Source organism: Mercenaria mercenaria, chromosome 2, assembly GCF_021730395.1.
Source record: "Mercenaria mercenaria strain notata chromosome 2, MADL_Memer_1, whole genome shotgun sequence".
Taxonomy (NCBI): Eukaryota; Metazoa; Mollusca; class Bivalvia; order Venerida; family Veneridae; genus Mercenaria; species Mercenaria mercenaria.
This window is the reverse complement of record NC_069362.1, coordinates 15,112,303-15,134,856: the sequence shown is the minus strand read 5'-3', so window position 1 is coordinate 15,134,856 and position 22,554 is coordinate 15,112,303. Positions and strand designations below refer to the sequence as shown.

The following is a 22,554-nucleotide window of genomic DNA, read 5'->3' as shown; positions in this document are numbered from 1 at the left end:
TGAACAGACTAGTCGTTAAGTGAGATTCGACATAGGTAGAATTGCATCTGCAGCTCAAGCAGCCATCTAGAGTCACGTCTGTCAGACAAGCAGAGAGTCATCACGTCGACCAGTCACATTGAGTAGTCTACAGAGGTCCAGTCACGTTGAGCATCACAGAGCTTCAATAATTTTGAGCAGTCTACCTAGATCCAGTCACGTCGTGTAGATTAGGGGTAAAAGTCTACGGCCCATTGGTTGATGAAATAGAGTCAAGTCCGACTTAGACCTCATTTACCAACACTGTTAGCATTATATACTTACTCGATTCCCGACCCTCAGTCAAGTCCAGTCCGAAACTTATCCCAATGGCTTCATTCTGGTAGCATTATCTGCGTATGTGTTAGGGAGTGACTGACTTGTTTTAGCACGTAGGCTATATAAAGCATATAATCACAAGCGTCACAAGAGCAGAAGCGTAATAGTAGATTAAAAAATTACCCGTTTGGTAGGGTTCTTAATTGTTAGACAAAGTTGTTGAGCATCGATAGACATTTTCTAAAAACACTTACAAAAAGTAAATGTTAAGTTTACGCAAAACGATATGTTTTTTTCGGTAATAATGCTAATATTAGAATGAGTTATGTACTTGGATATCTGATCAGGTAAATAATATCCTCTCTAGAATGACAAATATCAAGACACAGATGGATCTAGGTTACCTCCTAAAATCGAGTACAATGTGAAGAATGATCAATTTAATCTAGTTAAAAATACTTCTAGAGAATGGCGATGGTGAATTTAGAAATATCCAAAACTTCAATTATTAAAAGAATGAATCCTATAGTATAAGTATAGGACTCAGCCAAGCAAAATTATATCTGAATTGATGTCGATGTTTATAAAAGGTAATTAAATGAGCAATATTTTGTACGTTTCTAGCACCGGCTCGGACAAAAAATAAAACAAAAATGAATCCATGCACTGACCGCATTACGACCGTGATGGAGAGTTGTGTACTTCTTTAAGCTGAATAAGAATAGAAACGTGCTTCTCCAGAATCCATTCAGTTTTCACTCAAGCGGCGACAACGCTAAACATCATTGTATTAATAGCATAGTGTAAATTAAACTTTATCTAAAGCTTGAATTTTACCTAGAAAAAGGTTTTCAACAAGTGAAATATGGAACCCTAAGGCATTTTACAACTATAAGTACACTTAAAACACAAAACAATAATTGAGTGAACAACCATAACTCGTTTGTAATGCTCATTCTTTTAAAACCCAGGAAATTGTGCCACAGCAAGAATAGTCTCTTCAGCACAGATATATGATGAACAAAATACCGCAAGTACTTCAATACTTATGTTCGGCCAGCACAAGTTTTAACCAAGAACCATTAAAAACCAAACAATTAGTCTCAAAAACTCGGAACAAAATATATATTCGAAACAATTCACAACCAGACTGCAGAAAATCAATTTATACACATTAAACTGTCAAAAGGACCCATATACAGACACATTCAAACAACCAACCAAACAATTAAAAACACCAAATTCACAAAAGAACCAATAATTCCAACCGCCAACAAAGTATCAACTTGAAAACAAAACCACAATTAAACAACCAAAATATTCGCCGAACAAATCAACAATTGGTACAGTGAAAAGTACGCCACCAATCTCCAAGAAACAATAAGGAAACAAATCTTTACTTCAATAATCGAGCCACCAGTTGACTATAACTAACTTTAAAACATCATGTATAACATGCGACTTTCTCTCGCTAAAACGTGAACAAAACAGATCATGTGACATGGTTTGAATGTTTGATGCACTTTGTTTATATCTTTGTTAAATAAACATAAAAGTTCTTAGTTGTTATAGATGAAACACAATCATTTGATTTTATCCCGTTATGTTATATTCAAATGACAGTAATTGCGAATTTATTATATTAAAATAATGCTACCATTATATTTGTCATTATTTTTGTGCTCCCCAATTTTTTTTAACGGGGGTGGGGGTGCACTTAGGGTTGCTCTTGTCCGTCCGCCTTATCCGTCCGTCCGAATTTTTGTCGTTCATATCGCAAAAAATACTTTACCCAGAGTCAGCAAAACACACAGGATTGTTATTCAGCACGGCAAGTTGCTCACCAGGGGTTTTAATTTGGATCTCGCGTAGCTAGATCAGAGTAATGACCCTTGACTTAGACAAGAGATATGCATAAAAGGGCCTAAGTTTGTATCGCATGTATCTGAAAAAGTATTTGACCCAGCGTTATGAAATATTACAGGAATTATTCAGCAAGTGAAGTTTTGCACCTGGGGTTTTGTTAGAGATATCACTCAGCCAGACCAGAGTTGTAGCCCTTGACTTGGTAAACAATATGCATAAAAGCATAAAAGTTGTGTCGCACATACCTCAAACAGTATTTGACCTAGGGTCATGAAACATTGTACGAATATTATTCAGCATGTGAGGTTATGTACTAGATTTTTTTCAGTCAGAGTTATGACACTTGATTTTCAAAAATATGCATAAATGGGATACAAGTTTTTGTCGCATGTATCTCAAAATGTATTTGACCTAGGGTCATGAATCATAGGGATATTATTCAGCATGTGAAGTTGTGCATCTGGGATTTTGTTCCAGATTTTTATCAGTCAGACCAGAGTAATGGCCCTTGATTGTCAAAAATATGCATAAACGGGGTACAAATTTATGTCGCCTTATCTCGAAAAGTATTTGACTTGTAGTCATAAAACATAAAGGCATTGTTATATAACATGTGGACTTGCTCACCTGATATTCTGTGTGGGATGTCTCTCAACCAGACTGGAGCTATGGTCCTTGACTTAGTGAAAAATACACATTAAGTGTTTGAAGTTTGTATTGCACATATCTTAAAACAATATTTCACCTAGTCATGAATCCATGTAGGAATATTATCCAGCATCTGAATTTGTGAGGTTTGTTTTGTTTCACTTGGCTCTTCACTCAGTTTAAAAAAATGTGATTTAAACATCTTAAAAATGTTTCACCTAGAGTCATGAAACCATGTACAGTGACAGGAGTTGGGGCAATTGTGTCCTATGGACATGTGTCTAGCTTTGAAAATGTTTTATAAAATATAGAGGTAAGATCAATGGTATGACCCTTTTCATTTTTACCAATATTGGCAGATATGATGATTCCCAATAAAACCAGATTATCGACTTTTAACTGTATGCATTTAAAACTGCGTCGTCTCATCAAATTCGTAAAATTATATTTTGTCTGTGCTTATTTTATTTCGTCTTTTGCTAAAACATGTTAACATTAACGTTTAGAAGGATATTTCACGTTGTGAAATATGAACCAAATCATAGAAAGAAAAAGTTCCTTTACATAAAACCTACAGCATATAACATATGTATATTATTCTTAAAAACTGTTGTCACTTTCCCGAAGGATGCTTGCATTCCGGAGAAAGTGCCACAGGAAGGGGTCACACTTCTGGACAGTTCAGCGCATTTAAAAGCTCAGCACTTTCAAAGAACTGTTCTATATCTTCGTTTGATGCATTTGCATCAATGTCTTACATTACAACTTCCTTGTTTGACAAATAAGTAAGCTTTTCGTTGATTTAGTCATTTGTTTCTATTTGTCCGTCATATGCAATTTTTGCAGTTTGTCATTTGCAATTAAATTTAAGGGAAACAACTGACTGTCGCAAACAATGAACATAATGACTGTCATGAAATGGACATTATTATTCCATGAAATGGAGAATATGAGCAGTAAAATGAATGTCTCAAAATTGTTGGTAAACGAACAACATCCTTACAAACAATTACTGTCCAATACATATTTTATCGTATTGTCCTGTACGTTAAATATTCTCAAAATGATATCCCCATTTAAATAAGAGTTCCATTTCAGTACTGGGACATCGTCATCGTTGCAAATGCATCAAAACGAACATTTGTAACAATTCTATGAAAATGGTGACTTTTTAACGGCACTGAACTGTCCAAAAGTGTGGCCTCTTAATGTGACCCTTTTTCTTGAATTCAAACATAAATCAGTAAATTGACGCTCAAATATTGAGAATAATGTTATATGCTGTTCAATTTCCATGCAAACAATTCTTTATTTTTATGATTTGATGATGTTCAAATTTCAAACATCCAATATCCATTGGTATCTAAATCCGTTAGTAAAGTTATGAACCGATGCCAGGAGTGCAACTTACTCCCTCGTCAAAGCCCGCCCGCTTAGCTCAATAGAGAGAGCGTAGAACTACGGATCGCGGGATAGTGAGTTCAATCCCCGGGCGAGGCGTATGTTCTCCGTGAAGATTGGATAGAAGACATTGTTCCTAAATCATCTTCCACCTCTGATTTATGTTGGAAAGTTGACAGTTTTACTAAATACAGAACAAAATATGTTGGTTAGTAACTTCAGTAAGGAAAGAGATATAAAATTGGTACTTCGGTGTCTTGCAAAGAGACCAAGGCTCAGTTACATTTTGGTTTGCTTGGTTCAAGGTTATAATTTCACATGTATTCAAAATGTAAAATATTAACTCCCTGCCGTGGAAGCTACTAAGTTAGTATTAGAGGTAAAGTTTCTTTAAAATCCATCGAATCCTTAATCCATGAGTAAAAAGATATAAACTGGTGTCATAGGAGTGCTACTTCTTCCCTCTTTTTTTTCATTCTGTGGGGCACATAGTTTTGGCGTTGTCCTTCCGAAGCCATATCTCAGACGTACATAAAACATGGTAATTATGTTAAATGTTATTGGGAAAATGAGGACACAAGCTTCATTGAAATTGCTAGAGGAACAAAACAGTTAAAGTCGTTAGTACTGAAATAATGTTAACTATATAGGGTAATAGGGTATTTCTTTGAAAATGACATATTCCATTTTTGCTATAGGATAATTTTGCTTAATACATTTGTAGCTTTCTTTGGATCTGAGGTACTGTACATATTCTGGTCACTAGGGGCACGATTGCTGTTACTAAAAATAGAAATTCATTTTAGCTCAGTTACTTCTGTAAAGAATAAGGTATTGTATTGCGACCAAACTTGGAATTCAAGATGCTTCAAGAAAGCTTTGATTTCACTTTAAAAAAATATTTTAGTTTTCTTGAGACAATGTCAAGATCAATATTACTAAAAATTGAAAGACTGTTTTCTTGAGGTAATTTCAGTTAGAAATTAGGTAATATACTAAACCTGGCAAATAGGTAACTTTCATAGAGCCTAATGTTTTGGATGCATTCTGGGTAGCATTGGTGACGGTCTTTGACAGTGATACTAAATAAAGAACAAAATAATTTGGTTAGTAAGTTCAGTTAGGAACGAGATTTAAAACTTCACTCATAACTCACATGTATTAAAAATATAAAACGTAAAAAACCTACGATCATGGAAGCTACTAATTAGGTATTATTGAAGCTATATTTTCTTTAAAATCATCCCAGTACCGCGTCTTCCGTTTTGGCTCATATTAATCATCGACTCTGTTTATGTGCTGTCCGTTTACCTTTCAAAGCACCAGAAGTAACATAAGCTGTCCTTAGATAAACTAGCATACTGTAGTAAGTTAAAGAAGTTTGATGAAATAATTCTCAATGTTGTTACCTTTGTTTTTGCTGGGTTTAACGTCACAATGACAAAGTTATTGGTCTTATGGTGACTTTCAAATTTTCTTTTGCAGGAAACCCCCTGATTTCTCTCATGACATTATTTCAGTCACAGGTAGCCACCTGAATAAATTGACCGACCTTCTAGAAGCCACAAAAGATTTCTACGCCCCAAACAAGGTTTTAAACACAAGGCGGTGAGACAGTTAAACTCCTTGAATAAGTTTTGCAATGAAAGTAAACTTAAAGTCAATATCAATAAAACAAAGGTGTTAGTTTTTAAAAAAGGCGGAATATTATCTAGTAAAGAAAAATGGTATTATAATATGACACAGCTGGAATGTGTTTCAGGTTTCACATATGTAGGTATTTATTTCAGCCAGACACTTTCATTGTATAAAATGGCAGAACAAAACGCAATGAAGGCTAAGAAAGTTTTGACTACACTGTTTACAAATGTGTTAAAACTACCAAATCTGGGTACGACGACATTTTTTTAACATTTTTGATACGAAAATAAGTCCAATTTTACTATATGGCTATGAATTATGGGGTCTGGTAAACATAAATGTTGTTGAGGCTGTCCAAATAGTATATTCTTGTAAACGGTTTCTAAATGCATCTAATAACGCTTGCAATGCGGCAATTATGGGAGACTCAGGTCGTTACCCTTTGCATATTACAGCATCTGTACGATACATTAAGTATTGGTTTAGAATTTTGGAATGTAAGAAAGATCGTTACATATACCTTTGTTATTTAATGCTTAAAATGTATGATGAACTTGGTTATGAAAATTGGGTAACAAAATTACGTACGCATCTTTATAGAAACGGTCTTGGTTTTGTATGGGAAGCACAGTCTGTTGGTGATAAAAAAGTTTTTTTAAGTGAGCACACTCAGCGTTTAAGGGATGAATATAGGCAATTATGGAGTCTGGAATGTGAAAGTAATACTAAACTTAAAAGTTCCTATAAGCACTATAAAACAAATTTTGGTCTGGTATGTTAATTGTATTGATTTTATGAAATATAAACGGTCACTTGTTAATTTTAGAGCATCATCGCATTGCCTTATGATAGAAGTTGGTAGACATGAAGGAATACCACGTGAAGAGAGATTTTGTAAACATTGTCCGGATGAAATTGAAAATGAATTCCACTTCTTATTTATTTGTCCTTTGTTTTCAGAAATAAGAGATAAATACATTCCACGCAAATTCACTTTTCACCCCACTTTGTTAAGTTTAATATACTTTTAGTCAGTAAAAATGAAACATTAATAAGAAATGTTTCTATGTACAAGTTTCATTCATTTCAACATAGAAAACAATTTTATACAGAACAGTGATATATTATAATACACCAATATAAATACTTTGTGTGTGTAACCATTTAGTATTGTAATTGTATATTATGAATGTATACTATAGCGGGTAAACGACTATTGATTGTTGTTTTGTAACTGTGTTGTATATATGTATGCGGGCCGGAGGCCTTTTGTACAATAAATTCTGAATCTGAGGTTTTTATTTGAAGCCAGCCACCTTAACCACTAGCTGAGGAGACCCCTTCTGGTCCTTTGAGATCAAGGAGTACATCCAATTGTTACGCATTTCATTTTCTTTCGTTGATTCAGTCAAGCGGAATCTGCAATCATGTTTTGCTTGGTTGCGTTCTAAGCTTCCAAATGGATCAAGAGTTATTTCACGACCTCGTGAAATTACTTCACAGGCGTATAACATCTTCTTATTGTTTAGATATATAGAAATACATCGTTCTGCTATATACTATTTTTGTTAGATATATGTTATTAATGAAATACTGCAGTAATTTTTAAATAGAGTTAAACATCTCGATTACAACAAACAAAGTTTTTTCACGAGGTTTGTCAAAAAAAGCAGACAAAATAACTGAGAAAAACGAAATAAATGATATACTTGGTATTGAATCGATAATAGTCAAACTGATAAAACGTTGTCATTAATACCATTTAACTAACTATTTTTTACATTAAAGTTTTTAGTGGCAACCATAAGTTTCTCGAATTACTCGCATGGACATTCTAAAATGATACCAGTCAATATGGCATTTAAAACTCTTCTTTTGAATTTTGTCAAAATTTTTCGACATACTAAAATGCACCATATATAACGAGTATACTTCCAATTCAAAGAAAATGCATTTTTCTGACTTCTGACCTTTCCATGACCTGAATATGACCTTGAGGAAACGACAAATTCGCTAGTTCTACTTTGGGCACGACTGCAGAGAATTCACTATATAAAGTCACTGAATTAAACGAGTCCCTGTCTGCTGCGAAAGTCGCCATATGACCTAAAATTGTGTCGGTGCGACGTTAAACCCAACAAAATAAAATAAATGTCTGCTGCGACAAACGACCGTAATTGTTGCGTCCCGTGACGATTATATGGCTGCTTTCAACAACCTATGGCATTTTTCACAGCCTAGAAGTTTGCAAAAGAAATGTTTTTCACACCTCGTCGTAACCTTGACGCTGGAGCCAGTGGAGGTGTAAGTAGTCAATTAGCGATCATTATTGATCATTCTTCGAAGAGTGCTAAACATATCATCGTCATATTTAATTGGCCCGTGTCTATCGATTACCGGATAGATACGTATATTCTCGATTATCGACCATTTGAACAAAATCATATATCCACGTGTCTCATAATCTATCTGTTTATATTTATTCTTTTCCTAAAGAAACGAATTCCGGATGTTTACTAAATGCAAAGTATGGGGTTTCGTCATCAATATTTGCGTAAAACATCATGTGATTACGAGTAATTTGAAGCCAAAATCACCAGGGATTTTGTTTGTCTTCAATGCACGACGCTACGTCATGGAAAATTACTAGGAAAACTACTTGCAGCTGGTCAGTACACGGGACTTTCCGTTTTCTTAAAATAACAACCATTAAACACCTAAAAATTTCTAAATGTGTACGGTCATGAAGGTCACACGTGATTTATGCGGATTTCCCCTAAACAACAATTGTGTGTATACGATGGCCTGTAATTTATGTCCTTACATAACGGGAAGTGTTAATCAAAACAGAAGGACCGCGGCTTCCAAATATTTTATGACACCCCAATAGGTAGTTTCAGGGGAAGTCACCCGTGATGTGCCGGCGACTGATCATAAAACAAAATACGTTATATTGCAATGCCAAAAACAAACAAAAGTATTTGACTTTTTCTGTAGACAATGAAGTGAATGAAAGTAAATGCTGTGGGATTGGATACGACAGTTTTTTAACTGATGATGTGGATGTTGACAGGCTACTTGTTGGGTGTTTGTACCCTGTCTGTTGAATTGTGTCAGGCTCTTTGACTGTACTAGGTAAACTAAATGAAGCTGCTCTGAATAACAGATATAATATATTACTGATTATTATTATCATTATTATGCCACTTAACAAGAAACTAACAGTAAAACTCTCAAAATAAAATATTTTATTTCATTTTTCAAATCATGTCTGGTTATATTCATTAATTATCTCAATGAATGTTTTAATAATTTGTTATTAGATAACATTTAACATGTTATAAGTGAAATTTGTCATGAATATAAATACAGCAACTTTTATTATATACAGGTAAACATTTATACGGATATTATTTTACATAAAATAAGACTTTATATCAAACAAAATTTCTCAATTTTGGACAACATAGATGTTCAATACGTAGCCATGAAAACAGTATGCGACATAGACATGCATAGGTTTCGTGGCTTCAAAATCATATGTTGTACAAACACTTCATTATTTATATATAGGTTAACATTTTCATTCAACGTACAGAAAATCTGTAATATCTGCTTAGACAAAACGCTCTGCATTTATCTAATAAATAGGCGCAATTACAAGCATTGGCGTAATTCATTTCCGTCTATTTTGGCACTGTTTTAAATACTAATACTTACATGATATATACATTAATGGCAACAGACATGCGTTTCCGAGCTTTGCAAAGTTATGCAGTTTCTGCTTATACTTTATGTACAAAAAATAAATATGGAAAAGAGAGTCATATATACGAGTACATTTACTTTCATGTTGAGGCAAAGTGTCAAATAGGCCTAAAAAAATGTATCAGTAAGTTGATTTCTAACATCACTGACCATGTTTAAAGCATAAAAAGTGCAGTTCTGCAACTTTTTGTTAAAAAAAATTGAAAAAATATTCTCCAAGGCCACAAAAACATTTAGGGTCGGGCCAAAAAAATAGGGTAGGTCGGGATACCGGAAACAAGCAATTTTTTTACGCCTTACATGTACAGAAAATGCGAATAGAAAAATACTCTGAAAATTATCCCTACAGTCAAACAATTCATACAAACATAATGTATTTCATATAAAATAAAACCTGTTCTCAAATATGGCCTCTATAAGCAGATTACCTGATGATCAGCTAATTCTCGTTAGGAATTCTCTTTTATAGTGTTTAAACTACAATTTATAACTGTTCTTTTTTGGTTATCTGTCGAATACCAGACATTGCAGGATTAGGTTTTGGCTGGTCTGATTTTATTGATGCTGGTCCCTGATTCGAGTTTGTGGCGCTTTTCCCAAATGTAACCTCAACTGAAGTGCAATCTTTCTTGGGTTTTACTGAATCAGACTTCTTATTCTCATTTTTGTTGTCTTTACCAGTGTCTTCATCTCCATGGAAGAAATAAGTGGCTGGATTTCTAAATTTGGAAAACTTTGCAGGCTGATAATGTTGTTTATATGCGGGTTGGGATTTATTTATACCACTTAAAAAGCCTCGACCTCGCTTATTATATCCTCTAGATGTGGGTATGAACTGTCTGTATTGCGTAGCGTCGAATTCATCTTGAACAGACTCCGTATCTGCCTCAGACTCATTTTCGTTTCTCTCTTCAGACACATTCTTGGAATCATTGCTACCTTTATTGAAATAAGTTCTATACTTTCCTCTAAACCAATGTTTTGGTTGATATGCTTTCGAATACTGGCCTATGTTTCTCAAACCAAGTCTTTTCCTAATATTGCCATCGTAATGGTTTTGTCTAAAACTATTTACCATCAAAGTTCCATGTTCTTCTTGCAGTTTCTCTTGATATCTATCAAAGTTTTGTTGATAATCATACGTTTTACGGTAATCTGGGCCCCTGTCATGGTTGCGGTCAGTGTCATTTCTTGAAACTTCATCTCCAAATATGTTGTCATCGAAATTACCAGCTTCATATTCCCGATGATATTTGGAATTGGAATAGTAGTCTTTATCATATCTCGGCCCGTAGTTCCTGCTATGTTGATTCCTGAAAGAGTCTTGTCTTCTTTCATATTTATCACCATAAGAACACTTGTTATCATATTTATCGTCTCGTCCCATCCTGTGGTAACTATATTTGCCTTTATCATATTTATCTTGCGGGTGCTTGTAGTATTTTCTGTCATAGGGCTTATCCTTTGATCCGTGGTAATCTTTACTGTATTCCCCTCCGTGTCTGGAAGATTCGCCTTTTCTTGTTCGGCTAGAATCGTAACGTTCACGAGAATGCCTACGATATTTATCATCCCCGTACTTCTTGCGATGCGAATCGCTATGATAAGAGCTGTCCTTGTGTTCTTTCCCCGTAGAACCTGATTTAGTTGTCTTCAAGTCAACCATTTCCTGTTTTATTTGTTTTGTTAAATGTTCACAATGTTTGGCAATATGTTCCTTAAGAAGTTCTTCAATACCACTCGCATGCCGGCGCTGTTTGTACGAGAGACTATCACTATCACTCGCCAAGGAACCACTGAACCGGGTCACTGATGAGTGTTTCTGTGTTTCATGTTGATGAAAATTTTGTGACTTTTCCAATTTTCTAAACAAGTGACTTTCATTTTCCCTTCTAGGCTGCGGGGATCTTGACGGCACCTTTTCAGAGGATGTACTTCTTCTGTGCTTACTTCTACGCTCTTCATTAGTTTCAACCATACTGAGTTTGTCTCTTTTACTCTGTATTTTATCTAGCTTTTCAGTTAAAAATGAGAGATAACTTGCAACTTTTTCATCTCCTTTAAAATCATCTGGTGTATTTTCAAAAGTTCTCCTGTATTCTTTTATAGCAATTTCTATCTGATCTCGAAGCGTTTCGCGTTCTTTAAATCTATTCCATTCAGCATATTCTGACATAGTCTGAACAGAACCCCTATCTGTTACAACAAAGCCATCAAAGACATTTCTTTGAGGTTGGTATTTTCTGCGCCAGGAGAAGTATCCAGTACCGCTTTTGTTAAATGACGATCTTCCAGCAGATCTAAGGTTTTGGTTTAGTCGTGCAGGATACGGTCTATACGAACCCCTTCCGTTGAAATATGTTCTTTGTGCATAAACCGGTTTTATATTATGACTGAATTTACTATATGGACGACTGGGACGGACGGAATAATCGCCGCATTTTCGACTGCCATTAGATGATTTATGCTTACCACTTGACGACGATGAATATCCATCTGATCTATTTCGACTTGTCGATGACCGAGGGCTACTTCTACTTCTTGATCGATTGGAATCGGACTCTTTTCTTTCAGTATTACCTGATGAGAATTTAATGCGTTTTGAACTGTTCCCTTCATCTGCATCGGAAATGTTGCGTTTAAGATTTACCGTTTCCGGAAGCAATTCCTTACTTTTATTATCTTCTATAAGAGCCGTTCCTCGTTCACTTATTGCAGAAGTCTTACTACTTGGAATGAAATAATTCAGCTTTTTGCCAAGGTTTTCATTAGATTTGGATATATCACCACTGCTTGTCTGCTTGCTATACGTATTTTGGTTCTTCTGTACGTCTAAAGGTTTTCCATAAGATTTGTCCTGTCTTCTCGACGACATCTTTGAAAACAATTCCTTGTAGTCTATAAATTTTTTGTTAGTTTCACCTCTTTTATATTTCCAGAACTGTTGCCTTTTAAGCTTTAGAACAGTATGAAAAGGAATAGGTGCCTGCTTTTTAGTATTTGCTTTTTTAACTTCCTCTTTTGGACTTATAACTTTAACTGCTGACATATCATTTTCGTTTTTACTGTCACCTGATATTGGTTGCGGTTGTATGTCTTTACTAGGAACCGAAGTATCTGAATTTATGGAAGATTTACATTCATTTATCTTCGTCGAGTCTGACTTAGTAAGTCCTAGAGGAAAACTATCATCATGTTCTAAAATACAACTTTCTTTTAGCGTTGATAATTTTTCACATACGGTTTTGTAAACTTCATTCATAATGCCATCCGTTTCCTCATGATAATTAAGATAACTTGGGTTTTCTACTTTAGCTAAATTATTTTGTTCCGTTTTCTCAAGCACGCATTTTTGTGAAGTTGACTTTTGGGTGATTTGTATTTTAGGCGTTACAGAAAATTTTCTATCTACCGGTTTTATGTTCGCAGCTGTTTTACGCCTTGAAGCGTTAATTTTTAAATCAAACATGTTTTTCCTTTCTTTGAGTCCCTTATTTAAAACCCCTGTTTTTAGGTTAAAGTGTTGTTTTGGTTTTGATTTTATTGTCATACAATCTGTGCCTTTTTCGGTTTTGATTTCCTTCATCAAGATATTTTCTGGTGGTGCTGTGTTGGTGTTATTATCTGCAGCTGGCTTTTCCGATGAAAGAAATTCAGTATGTTTCGTTGCTTCTGTATTGTTTCGACGTAGCTCCTTTGGAATTCCAAACTGTTCTAGACAGGAAATATCTGGCTCTTCGTTTGGATCAAACAGTCGAGGGAGTTCATCTTTTTCATGTTGATTTAACAGCTCCACAACTGTTTCAGAGCTTGGTCCGAGATATCGATGTTGTGAAGTTTCATTCAGCACTGAGTAATCTTTGGATGCAATGTGATCGTTATTTGGTAGTGGTTCGTTATTATGAGATGCTCTGTTCATTGTTTCTTTCCGGAGATGTTCTGCTGCTACACTTTCACATGTTCTTCGGTACTCGTCTCCAGAAGATTTTATTATGTACTCGTATTTAAATTCATTACCACCTGAAGGGCATTCGTTGTCACGGTGGTTTTCTTCGCGCTCTGATCGACAAAAGCTATCTCCTGGCGTCAAGCAATGACTTTTTAAGTTTCTTTGGGATGATCCCTCCATGATTTTAGAATATTCGGTGTCGATAGGCTCTGTCTTAATATGCAGGTCATTACTTGTCAGGTCTTTAGTCAGTAGACTTTCATCAGTTTTTGAGGCTTCCGTCGTACTTTCACAAGATAGTACGTTGCACATTCTCTTTGCAACTAATGCTACCTTTTCTGTTTGCTTTGGACTCTGATTATTATTCTCGGTAAGAAATTTTAAGACTGATGATAGTTCTTTTAGAGTGTCAACGATTGCGCTTCTGCATTCGGTGGCATCTAGCATAGCTGTTCCTTTTGCTAATTCTCGGCGTGTTTTAGGGAAAATGCACGTAGGGGAACATGGCTCAACTTTCATGGGCTGTGTTCCTATATCTGGAGTTGAAGTTAATTGAGGAGTGGCGTCTGATACTTGATCAATCGGTTCTTGTTTAATCTCATTGTTAGACATAAGTTCGTCATGCCTTTTGTCTGTATTTAAAGTGTCTGATGATAACTGGTTAACATGGTACGTACCAACTATGTTCAGGATATTCTCATTTACAAGTTGTGGATGGCTTTCAGAAGCAGAATCGGTAAATTTTGCTTTATCATTCGGAAAAATTTCGTCTTGATATCCATCTGCTACCTTTTCCTGCTTTATATTACATGCAATTTTAGGTTGAGTTGCTGAATGTTTTACTTTCGTCGATACTGTATCAACATACTTCAAATGCTCTTGTGAAGATGTCACGGAGGTAAAATGTCGCAATGGAGAATCTCTGACACCACCAATAACTGTGTCTTGGGAATCACTGTCATGCATTTCAGCAGAGTCAATTCTCGTATTATGTTTTATAAATGTATTCTTTGGTTGCTTCAAGAGGGTTTCTGTGTTTTTGGTTTTGCTGGCATCTTGTGAATGCACATAGCTCTTCTTCGATGTATCTTTTGGCTTTTCTGAAAATGTAAGATTTGTTTCATTACTTACTTCAAATACTTGGGAGTTGCAACATCCTTTGGTTTTCTCCTCAGGGTTTGGTTTTGGGCTTTTGTGGTTTTGATTCCGATTCTTAGAGTCTACGCCATTTGTGCCTACTGTATTACTTTTCTGATCGAGTGATGTTTTGAATTCGGTATCATAATTAGTTATAGGACTTTCAAGATCTGGATTCTGTTTATTAGAGCTTGTATCTTCTATTTCTGTATCACTTTTCTGATCCACAGATTTTCTGTGCTGCAACGCTACAGCGGCGGTTGAATTTAGGAAAGATCGGAATTTATCTGCAGCAAACGTGTTAACCTTAACATTTGCATTGTCAGACATTTCTACATGCTGCTGCTGTTCCCCAGGCGTTTTTGGTTCTTGATTATATTCCGTCATAATCTCTTTTTCTACCGAAGAAATACGGGTTTCTGTTTTCTCTTTGGTAAATTCATCTTGTTTCTTTCTTGGCTTCTTTACTTCTTCATTCGTATTACTAACTTTGTTTTCTGTTTTCTGTTCGAAATTTTCCAGTAATTTTTGTTGCCTGCAAGAGTCAATTTTATCACGGTTACTTCTATCCGAGTCTGAATTTGCTAAACTGTTTTGATCACTACATGTGAAGTGAAATAAGTCAGACTTTTCCGTAGAATTGCTAGAATCAATTATGTCTATCACAGAAGTTTTGACTGATGGCACATTCTTGTCTTTACTCTTTCTAATGTTTTTATTTTCATCTTTACCAGCAGATTTTGACCTCTTGCATTTGGAACCTTGTTTCGACCTAAGTTTAGACTGAGCTTCTTTCACCCCAGTGGTTTTGTTGGTGCTTGTTTTTCTTACAGCATCTTTACCTTGGGCTGAAGGAACGGTAGGGATTTCAGTTATGTCAGGTGGTATCATCGGAGTAATAATATGACTTTGAGATGTGCTTACATCAAATAATTTATCAGCTGCTTTACTGGAATCATTCTTCGTATTTGTTAACGGTCTTATTGCTATCATAGATTGTTTACTTAACGGTGTTGTATTTTTATTATCTTTTTTACCAACAACTGCTAAATTTGAACTTTTGTGCGTGATTTCCATTCCAAAGGGGGCTTCGTTATGTTGCGGAGACGTACCCGGCACCGTTGGTTTCATGTTAGCATCATTGTCCGGGTCTCTTTGTGTTTGTTCACTTGTTCTCTTTTTACTTCGGGACTTTTTTCTTTCAGCCAGGGTTGGCAGTTCGGCATTTGGCGTCACTCGTAATACAGGATTCACCACAATGTTATGGTTAAAGGAGTCTGGGAATTGTTCGATTAGTTCTATCGTTTGTACTTTCTCCGTTTTACCGTAGAAAGATGACATTTCTGAAAAGAAAAAGTTACTTTTATCAAACAAATCGGTTTCTTGATAAACGTCTGTTTGTTTTTGCTTTTCTGTTGGACTTTTGATGTTTACTGATTCATTTTGAACAGTCACAGTACTATCTGAAATGGAGCACGTGGACGTCTGAGCAGATATTGGAAAGGGGCTTATATTCAATATATCAGGCGCAGCGTTTGCAACTACTGGTGATTTACTCTTTTCAAGAACCATACGCTGCGTCTGATTCTGACTTTGTTTTTTGAAATGGTGATCCGGCTCGACTATTTTTGCGTTCCTAGCAAGATTATTACTGGATGCGTCTGTATGTTTTTCAAAACTAGCAGCACTTGCTACTGAATTTCTATTTGATTGTTTATTTGCAGTAATAAGTTCACTTTGCCCGGTATCGCCCGATGGACTGCTGATCTTCATTGATTCATTTGAATTTTTGTATGATTTACTAGCTTTATCATCATTATCTGAACAGTCTCGCGTTACTCTCCCAGGTTTCGGTTTCAGTATACTGTGTTCCTTATGTGGGAATATATTTGGAGCATGAAAGTCATATTCTTTAGTCTGCATGTCGGTTTTACCTTTCTCTAATTGTTTTAAAATATTGTCAGAGCGATATTTTCCTTTCACATATTTTCCAGATCTAGCTTTGCTCTTATTAACTGTATATGCAATCATGCCAAATTTTGTTTTCGTTGGGTAACATCTTGACGATATTCCTTTCCGTTGCTTTTCCTTTTCTGGACATACATCACATTGATTTTCTTTTCGATGAGCTGATCTCTTTTTATCCGCTTTATCTACGTCAGTTTTATTTCTAGGAGATTTTTCTTTGGCGTCTCGTAATCTTAAATCTCTAAGCTTTGCTGCTCTAGAATATGTTTTAAGCTTAGGTAAACTTCGATCTAATTCATGTTTATGTACCAATTTTGATTTCTTTTTCAATAAATCTACACTATCACCTGTTTCAAGCTTTCCTTTATCTGTTTTATAGTTCTTGCCCGGGAGCTTGGGATTATTTTTGCTCTCTTTAATGACAGCCGAGTCGTCTCTTGTAAGACTCGATGCACCTGCACATTTTTGCACCGACGGATTTACTTTAATGTCATTAGCAATATCATTTGAAGTAGACTGGACTTCATTTTGAGATGGCTTAACACAAAACGAAGCTTGCTTATTGTATGAATCATTTTTCGAACACATATGTAAAGATTTGTCCTTTCTCATCAACAGTTCTGTTTTATCTGCAACTGTATTGGTTGTCTTTTTATATTCATCAAGAATTTTAGCTGTTGTTCGAACTCTTATTTGGGTTTCGGCGTCGAGGATTTTTGACAAAGTTTGATCTGTTGTTTTATTTGCTTTAGGAGTTAAACTTTCAATTTTATCTGTAAACTTATCGCAAGTGGTTTCTGTCATTGTCTTTTCGGTACTCCTTCTTCTGCTTTCGGGTACTATATCACTGTTCACTGATGAGCTAAAACCTATATGAGTTTCATTTGTTTTTGGTTCTTTAGAAGTTTTTCTTCTGTTAGTTTTACACTTAATAGTTGCACCACCTGAGATAAGTGTTGGTCCATTTTTACCATTTTCACAATGCGTAGACACAGTTCTTTCTGTCTCACTTTTCTGTAAACATGGTACATCTTTACCTTTATCTTCATTCGAAGATGATAACTTTGAATTGTCAGTACTGTTTGCTTCAAAATTTGCTTTTGTTTTTACAGAGTCCTTGTTGTTCGAGTTTTCATTTCCGTTTTTAATCCTAAATGTAGCTCCTTTTAAATAAACAGAATCGAGTCGTTTTAACTTTACACATGGTTTTAAATTTGAAAGTTGTCGAATTTCACGTAAAGTGTCAGGTATCACAAGGTTTTCGATTTCTTTGCTGAATATAAAACTTTTCTTTTTAGAGGGCGACTGCAGATAACTTTTTGAAAATTTTTGTAAATGCGGTGGTTTACTTGTGCTCATCCCTTCTGAATTAATAATAATGCTGCTTTCATCTATCTTTTGCAGCAAAGGAGGTTTTACTTCGGACACAGATCCTGCAGACTTTGTACGCATTTCAAGTATTTGCCCTTTTAAATATGATCCAATGTTCGCCCTGTTGCAACCTTTACTAAAAACTTTATGTTTTCCTTTCAGTCCGGACTTTGTGAACATGAACCTGAAGCCACGCCTTGTTTCACCTTTGACCTCCCACGTTGAACGTGTTTCATCAGTACCAACAGTAAGAAATGGATTTTCAGGAACACAAGGGTTTTTTTTCTCCAGTTGAATGATGACGTAAGGTAAAATTTGTCGTGGATGTTTTACTGGATTTGAAGCAATTGGATCAAACTCGTATAAATATACCTGAAATTATCAATGGTATAAATCTTTTAAATGAAATAAAAGGATAGAAAAAATCACTAAGCAGTTTATGAATAAAAGATAGTGATTAACGTGCTTTAACTGACGATTCAAATGTGTTATCCGTTCAACAAACTTATGGAGTGCAATGCCAAAGTACTAAGAAACATATAACAGATAAAATAACGAAGAAACGAAATGGAACGGAAAGATCTTTTGTTTCTTGATTTTGACTGATATTTCAATATTCGAAATGTATCAATTCTGGCTATATTTACAAAGTGTTAAATTTTTCTTTCGTGTTTTATATCTGTCGATGTAAGTTTCTTTTATCAACAGTTAGACAGTTTTCTTTGATTTCTTACTAGACTTAAAAACAGGACTTTTCGAGAACTGAAAAGCAAACTATCTAACTCACTACTATATGAAGATCAAGTAAAATAAACATACATAGCTACAGTTCAGGGCCTCACATATCGGCATTTCCTTGTCTATATGTCTAGCAGACACATGGGAATCAAAACCCATGTACGGAGGGACATAATTATCATCTTTGTGGAGTCGGGGCACAATTGGCTTTGATTTTCCAAGAAATGTCTGAAATAAAATGGAAATACATCTTTACTTCTCTCGTTCAATAGCAATAACTTGTTTCTTTTTCTTTTCTGTAAAATATGTACGAATTTTGACATATTACTTATTGTATGGTAAAACATTGTACGAAACTTTTTACTTTGCAATTACAGTTTGTTTAAAATGGTAAGAAAATCATTTTCTTTTGACAGAAAATAATCTGCTTTGTTAAAACAATAAAGTTTTTCACGATCAAACAAGTATGATTCAAAACCAGACACGCTCTTATCAGATAAGATTTAAGTTCATTTAAGCAATGATTACAGGTTTGAAATGGATCGGTGAATATGTTTAACATTTATACCTTGTACACTACAATGTACGCTGGTGATGTGTACTGTTGAAACATCATGTATCTTGTCAGAATGTCATAATGGCGGACAAGATGCACACCACTTCCGGTATGACCTAAGACATGCCTTTTCTTCGACCCCACCTTGTAACCCTCTTGACAAATGTCTTTGCAAGACTTTTCTGATTCGGCTGAGAAAGCCAGAGTCTCCTTTATTGTATCGGATGGTCGCCCCTAAATAAAACATGCATAACATAGTTTTGTGTTTCACACCTTTTTTCAAAAATATTTTAATACATGTTTCCTACCAAATTGTTCCTTGGTCCCATGCGATGTATCAGGTGTTCTACTCGAGATATGTCTTACATTTCCCGTACATCTGAGATGGCGAACGAACTAATTTAGACGTATAGCCTCATATCAAATCGTATGTAGATTAACTTTCTTGTTATATTCTGTCACTCTCAAACAACGAAGCACAGAATCAAAATATTGTTTTGTTTTAGCTAACTGCAAAACACTAAGTTTCCATCCTACATTTACCAACTATTTAAGTAAATAAAAGTTGCTTCTACTCACCAATTCGATGAGTTCTTTTTTGTATTCTTCGAACTGTGATTGAAGCTTATCATTTTCGATAAGATGAATGTCTCCAACTCTCCAGTATCGGTCATCAAATTTACTGTCGAAGTTTGTTGTGTACAACTCGCGAATAATCTTTACCCCATCCAGCGACTCAGCCTTGACCTGTTTTCTCCGAACATCTGTAATATATAACATGACTTATTTATTTTTTTGGTTCATATTTCGACTACGACCTGTCTCGCGGAATGGTGTCCCTGCTTTTAGTTATTTCCACAATACGTTTCTTTCACACTTATTTATATGCAAGTTTTTTTGTTGTTGTTGTTTTTTTGTTAAAGCACATTGTTTGTAACTTCGTTACTAAGGTCGCTCTATACAAGGAAATTACGGGTCCCTTTAGCAGCCACAACATTCAACATAAAAACGTTTGTTCCAACGTGTATAGTTTTATCGATGACATTTCCTGACGGATGCATTAAATAATTAACATCAGCATTTCCCTAAGTATTAAGAGATCATGAACACATCCGAAGAAAAATACCGTTAACATTACTAGTGGCTAATTAATATGACAGAATATCACTTCATACACAATCGAAACGGGTGAGTACTTTAATGATCTGACTGACAGGAAAATGTATAATTTCCATTTCCGTAAATACAGTCAAGTGATATCAAGTACTTGTTTGACGTGTTTCCGGAATATGTTAAAACGATCTCAAAACAATGAAACTTAATGCAGCAGGCCAAGTTTGTCAATGGTCTGATCTACAGTATTAAGTTTCATAAAGTAATGTGATATGAACAAAACATGTATCTTCATGCCTTTAGAAAAGTTTAAATTAATGTGCGTGTAATTAGCTGTTACTGGATACGCCATTTAACATAGATACTCATCTTATTATATAATAAACCCTGTTCTGTTCTGACTTCCATAACCTAATTTTTTTCGTACATTTACGACTTTTGAAACATTGATGTGTAAACGCACGTCGCCTTCTTATCTATTCACGAAAAGGCCATTTATGGAAAAGATATGGTTGTAGCTGCGCGCGCATCTTCACCGAAAATTTCCATGAGTTTCCGACTTTTTGCTAATGATTGCGACACTCAGTATATAACTCGTATCTGGTGATCTTTAAAGACGACCTATACGTAAAACTGAAGGCAACAGCTGCATTTTTTTTAAACAAAACATGAAATTAATAATAATCGGGTGTGGTAACTTAATCATTCATTTTACAATCTCTCTTGGCAACAATCTCACACGTTTTCAATAGGAGGTTTTTCAAACATATGTTATCGTGTTTTCATAGTCTATTCCCTGATCAGAAACATCACCCGACGAACATTGGTCGGGTTGTGTTGGTATAGTCGCAACAATTGACTAAACTTAACCAAAAGTAATCGTCTGTCTGTCTGTCTGGGCTTGCAATATTAATTTCGTTTTCTATGATTAGTCTCTACGAAATGTGGTGTCTACTTGAAATTGTTAATTATGATCATTATTTACTACTGAAATTTACTATTAAATATGTGTCTCACCTTTTTTCGATATTAATCCCATGCCTTTTTGTATTAATAAAATCGATGTATTGTCAATTATTAATATATTATGTCCACCCTGTACACTTTAAACATTTTATTTTATGTTTAGGTTTAATATAAACAAGTTTTACCAAAATGTCTTTACTTTTCAATACGTTATAACGAGTAGTGTCTAACACAGGTAGACGATAAATATGTTGATAAATCGGGTAAAGTTAATGCGCAAAATATAAATCTATATTTAGACGTAACCTGATAACACATAATCTTTGTGTTCGTGTATTATGTTTTGTTTACTTTACTAACTTGACAACCGTGTTATGTATAATTATTTCAACCAAATAGATCTAGAAGTAATGATCGTAGCGTTCCGGGTCAGTTGCGGCGTTGATTTTAAGTGGCACTAAGCAGTGAATACTTGAAACAATATGACTTTAATATAAAGTATGAACTGGTCACGATTCGACAAATCTGTTTACTAACCGAGCGAGATCAACGTTTCATCTCTGGTATCTCTGTTTTTATCTGAGTCATCTTAATAGAATAATATATAAATAAAGCTATCAGATATATAATAATGTATATATACAATCTACGGACACATCGTGATACACTGGCATTATATGTTACAAGTAGGTTTACAAGTACCACGAGTGTAAAGATCGAAGTCCATTTAAACTCGTCAACGGTGGGATCGGTGTAAATATATCTAAATAATAAATCTAAAACATGTAACAACTCGTTTTAAATGTCCTAAAATTATCGAAAACAATAAAATAAAACTATGTACATTTTAAATCTTAACAATTGGAGGGGGGGGGGGGGGGGGGTTAGTAAAAAAAATACGGTCTTATAACGTTAGACCTTATGAATACAGCATTTCTCTTACTATTCGTTGTTTTCTTCTTTTCTTTGCAAAAGAAATCACAAGATATGCAAATAGTTTCGGTGTAAATAGAATTTGGGGTATGGGTATTGCACACCAAAGTAGAATGCTTTGCATGTACTTGATAGAACGAATATTAAGGTCCAGCAATAGTGGCACGTTATTCAAGAAAACTTAAGTTATTAACATAATTAA

General features: G+C 34.9%; 1 protein-coding gene across 6 annotated transcripts in view; it reads right to left on the bottom strand.

Annotated features, from left to right (window-relative positions):
* Positions 1-9,086: 9,086 nt before the first annotated feature.
* Positions 9,087-22,554, bottom strand: part of LOC123563259 (uncharacterized) — a 49,468-nt gene continuing 36,000 nt past the window's right edge. For 5 of the 6 annotated variants that reach the window (XM_045355959.2, XM_045355958.2, XM_045355957.2 and 2 more), the window contains 4 exons: positions 19,920-20,104; positions 19,353-19,574; positions 18,866-19,012; positions 9,087-18,418 (listed from right to left, as the gene is read on the bottom strand). In XM_045355959.2, the coding sequence (XP_045211894.2) occupies positions 10,106-18,418; positions 18,866-19,012; positions 19,353-19,574; positions 19,920-20,104 (8,867 nt within the window). In that variant the 3' untranslated portion in view covers positions 9,087-10,105. Of the gene's footprint in view, positions 18,419-18,865; positions 19,013-19,352; positions 19,575-19,919; positions 20,105-21,470; positions 21,658-22,554 lie in introns of those variants that run through there. The other variant, XM_045355962.2, reaches the window with a different exon arrangement.